Source organism: Leptonychotes weddellii, chromosome 4 (assembly GCF_054177405.1).
Source record: "Leptonychotes weddellii isolate Sample4059 chromosome 4, ASM5417740v2, whole genome shotgun sequence".
In the NCBI taxonomy this organism is placed as follows: domain Eukaryota; kingdom Metazoa; phylum Chordata; class Mammalia; order Carnivora; family Phocidae; genus Leptonychotes; species Leptonychotes weddellii.
In genome coordinates, this window is record NC_138372.1 from 50522262 (window position 1) to 50526393 (window position 4132).

The 4132-nt window shown below is 45.6% G+C and overlaps 1 protein-coding gene across 1 annotated transcript in view; it reads right to left on the reverse strand.

Annotated features, from left to right (window-relative positions):
* SLC35D1 (solute carrier family 35 member D1) overlaps nucleotides 1-3732 on the reverse strand; it is a 47560-nt gene extending 43828 nt beyond the window's left edge. The window contains exons 1-4 of the mRNA XM_081817084.1: nucleotides 3374-3732; nucleotides 2534-2567; nucleotides 2350-2436; nucleotides 1585-1652 (exon numbers count right to left, since the gene is read on the reverse strand). Coding sequence (XP_081673210.1) covers nucleotides 1585-1652; nucleotides 2350-2436; nucleotides 2534-2567; nucleotides 3374-3576 — 392 coding nt within the window. The 5' untranslated portion in view covers nucleotides 3577-3732. The remainder of the gene's footprint in view (nucleotides 1-1584; nucleotides 1653-2349; nucleotides 2437-2533; nucleotides 2568-3373) is intronic.
* Between the last annotated feature and the right edge of the window lie 400 nt (nucleotides 3733-4132).

Below are 4132 nucleotides of genomic sequence, written 5' to 3' on the forward strand. Positions count from 1 at the left end.
AAAATACAGTTTAGCAATTGACTTTTTTAACTAAGACTCTCCAAATAAGTACCTTAAAATAATACTAATCTCTTCCTTCCATTATGCTGATTAATTCCATTCCATATTGGTTAATCTGTGGTTAAATTAAACCTTTATTTCTCTCTAGAAGTAATTCTTATTTGAAAGCCTGAGTTGCTTTTATAAAACTACTAGAAGTGAGAAACATCAAGCTACCTATAAAAAATGGTAGAGATCACATATCTATTATCAAAGGCTAGTAACAGCCACTTTTTAATTTTACGCTACTTATTATACAAACACCCTGAATAGTAACCAGGTTAGTTTTTAAAAGAAAAAGACCTCTTTCTTCCTTCTTTAGTAGACTGAACTTATTTCCCACCCACGCTCCACAAAACAACGTCTCCAACCCTCCAAACAGCATCTATGATAATCTCACCCCATGAAATACTCCTTGATTGTCCTTTTGTGGAAGTACTTTTGTCTTCCTCTAAATTACCAGAGCACTTTGCTAGCACTAGTCAAACACACAGCCTCTTGCAATATAGTTATTTCTGAATATATCCCATTTCACTCCAAAGTGCCTTACACTTGGCTAGCAACCAAAGATAGGGTGTGAATGAATGGATGGATAGATGGATGGCAATGGATGAAAAAGAGCAAATTCTATACAAGCAGCACTTTGCAGCAGGTCTACATTTCTTTCCAACTGGGTAATGAGATGGAAAAGGATGCCCCACCCATGATAAATTTGACTGCCATGAACCCTGCCCCAGAGATACCATCATGGTCGCTCTTTCACATTTCTTGGGTCTGAAGAAAAAGGAAATGAGAAACACTTTGTCTCTGATTTTCAGAGATCTCCCCATTCTGTTTTACAATCATCTAATGTGCCAGGGGGTTAGCTTCAGTGTAAGTAGTGAAACCATGGATTTCTGTTAAATGCCTTCTCCATGTGTATAATTTTAATATCACATACACCTAATACATACTACACTCCTCAAGTGGAGAAGCCAAGAATTAAGAGGTTAGAGGATAATAAAACGGTATTGTCGCAGAGCAGAGAACTACTGCTTCTTTCTAAAAGTGAATATGCTGCCTCTAAGGTCATGGGTATGATATTAATCATATTTGTTCAGAGTTCCATCTGATGTTACTTTAACTACCTCATGTTAAAAGAAAAACTACAAAAGTTCTCATAACCACTCTCTGATTTTGCTTACAGAATTTGCCCAAAATATAATATTTATAAATTGTGTTAAAGAATTGAAATCCCAGGACCTCTTCACTACTATAGATCTGGAAAAATAATGAAAATCTCCTATAACAGCATTTTATAACATTTTAAGACTTCTATTATCAAAGTGAGGGGGGGAAAACCCAAAACAAACAAAAACTCTTTCTTTTCAAACTTAAAGTATTTAAACTAAAACCTCTGGTGTAATCTTATTTAGTAACAGAAGCTTTCTGGTTCTTTCATTTTTTTTTCCAGAATCAATAACAATGTGTTAAATATTTGACATTCAAGTACAGTTTTAAGAATACATCATATTAACCTCACTAGTAAAATAAAGTTATCCATACTTCAGTTTCTTTGTGCTGAACAGTCCCGTGATTTGGTTCCCAAAATATAGTAGAGGTAGTGGAAACGTCTAGAAAATTTAAAAAGGGATAACAAAGCTCAATAATAAAGACAGCTAAAACAAGGTCCTTTCAAATAGAAACAGTTTTGTTTACATGATCAAATTCTTTCCACTTAAAACATAAGATTAGAACTCATACACAATTTTGGCCCCCATGAAGAACCCAAAAAACATTATTCCTGGATAACAGCACTATATGGCAAAGAGAGGGAAGAATGGAGAAGAAAAAAGAAACAGAAATATGAATATGATCAAACCATATGAGACAGAAACATCATTTGCTTTAAAATATGATAATGTATTAGCCCATGGCTCTAATATCAGCAGAAAAAGGAAAGGCATTTCTTCACTTGGAGTCAAGCAGAGGCAGACAGAATAGTGAGAAAATAAACCCAAAGAATAATGAATGTAGGATACACCAGCTAGATTAGATGGATGCAGAAAATGCAAAACAGCTGTGCTCCCAACAAGTGTTCATTAATTAAAAAACACAAGAATTCTGGGGGCCTTTTCCCTTAATTTTAAGGAGTTGGTAGGACTTTTTAAAAACACATTACTACATTTATTCTTTACCTTCATTATACCTACTCTGGGCGATATCAAGATTGCCATTTTTAAATATGCAGAGGACTGATAAAAATATATAGTGACTTGTTTTCAGAAAATAAGGTGTTTTTTGTTTGTTTGTTTGGTTTGGTTTTTTTACCTTTCGAGGTACATTTCTGTCAAAGTCAGGAAACTTGACTACTCTGAGCGCCTTTCCCACCCAGAGAACTGCCACTGTGGCCACCATCTGTAAACAGAGAACACAGATTCACTGTTCTACATATAAAGACACACACAGAAGTTCTAACGACATAAACCACGTAATGCCGAAGATTCCAACTAACCTGGCCAAGTCCAACACATAGTGAGGAGGGAAATCTACAAAAAAGGTAGAGAGAGAGAGAGAGAGAGAAAAAAAAAAATACACGGTCAGAAAAACCCAAACGCAGCTCTGTGAATTCAATTTGCACATCTGCAACCTTAAAATATATTTTGAAACAAACACCAACGTCTGCGCCTTATCCAAATGAAAATGTGAGAAAAAATCCCTGCTGGCTGTCCGGCAACACCGCTGATTTTGTAGCCTCGGGCGGCCACTTGCCTCATCTTGTCCGAGTCCACAATTTCAGTCAGCTGCCTGCAACGCGTTGAAGACACAGGTCTCCTCAACGGCTTCCCATCTTTAAAACAAACATGCTTCTGCTTCTGCCTCAGGGTCCCAGTGACAGCAGCAGAATCGTCTTAAATGAGCTTAAGGATGCGCACGTCCCCCGAGACCGTCAGCGAACTCGGGGACCCTGAAGCCCCGGACCCCGGCCCAGGCTGCAGGGAAGGGAGGGCATCCCTCGCTCTGCTCCCAGCCTGGCATGCACAAGAGCCAAAAGTCACAAAGCAACTCCGCTCCATCGATCTGAAGGGCAAGGTTTCCAGGGTGCTGCTCGGCGGGCGCTTTCCCACCGCGGTCGAGACGTGCGCGGGGCGGTCCAGAGCTCCGCGCCCGGAGCTGGACCCGCACCCCGGGCCCGCGCGCCAAGCCGGCCCCGCCGCCCGGGCCGCTCATTCACCGCCCGCCCTCCCCAGCTCCCGCCCAACTTTGTTCAGCTTTAACTTTAGCAGCATTAGTCCAGGGAGCCGCGCGCTCCTCCCCACGGCCTCGGCCGCCGCCGCCGCCGCCCCTGCCCTACCTGTAATTGGTGAGCACGCTCTTGTTGACCACCACGATCAGGAAGGAGCTCACGCCGTAAAAACCAGCGGCCAGCAGCTTCAGGAACACCGTCAGCGTTTCGGCCGACGCCATCCCCAGCTCCTCCTCATGTCTGTGTGTGGAGGATTTCGCGGGGGCTTCTCCTTTAACCCGGGCATGCTGACGTCTATGAACTTCCGCCATGGCTGCGGCGGCGGCGGCAGGCGGGCCTGGCGGTGGGGCCGAGCGGCGCGGGGGGCCTGCTCCCAGGGGACTTGCGGGGCCCTGGCCGGTGGACAGTGCCGGCTGCGCCCTCGCCGCCTCGGCTCCCCAAACGGTCGCCGCCCGTCCCCGCCCAGGGGCAGGAACGCCGGGTTTCACACCCTTGGGGACTTTGCTCGGGCATTATGCAACGCAGGGTCAGAGGGTAGGGGCCGCGCCGGGATTGGCCTAGGCATGGGTTGGAGAGGGCCTGGAGAAGGGGCAGCGGCGACCCTCAGTTCGGGCGCAGAGGGAGAACAGGCCAAGGGGGAAACCACTCGGGGACACCGGAGCGCCAGGCGACAAAGCACAGCGACAGAACGCCGCCGCCGTCTCGCGCCTGCGCGCGAGTCTGCGCGGGGTCTCTCTGCGGCCGCGTTTCTAAAGCCGGGGAGGCTGGCGGCCCGGGGCCCAGAAGCCGTATTCTCCAGATAACAGCCGCAACAAAAGTACAGACCATCCTCCCCTCGGTAACAGGTGGCTGGCTAAGTAGTTCTCT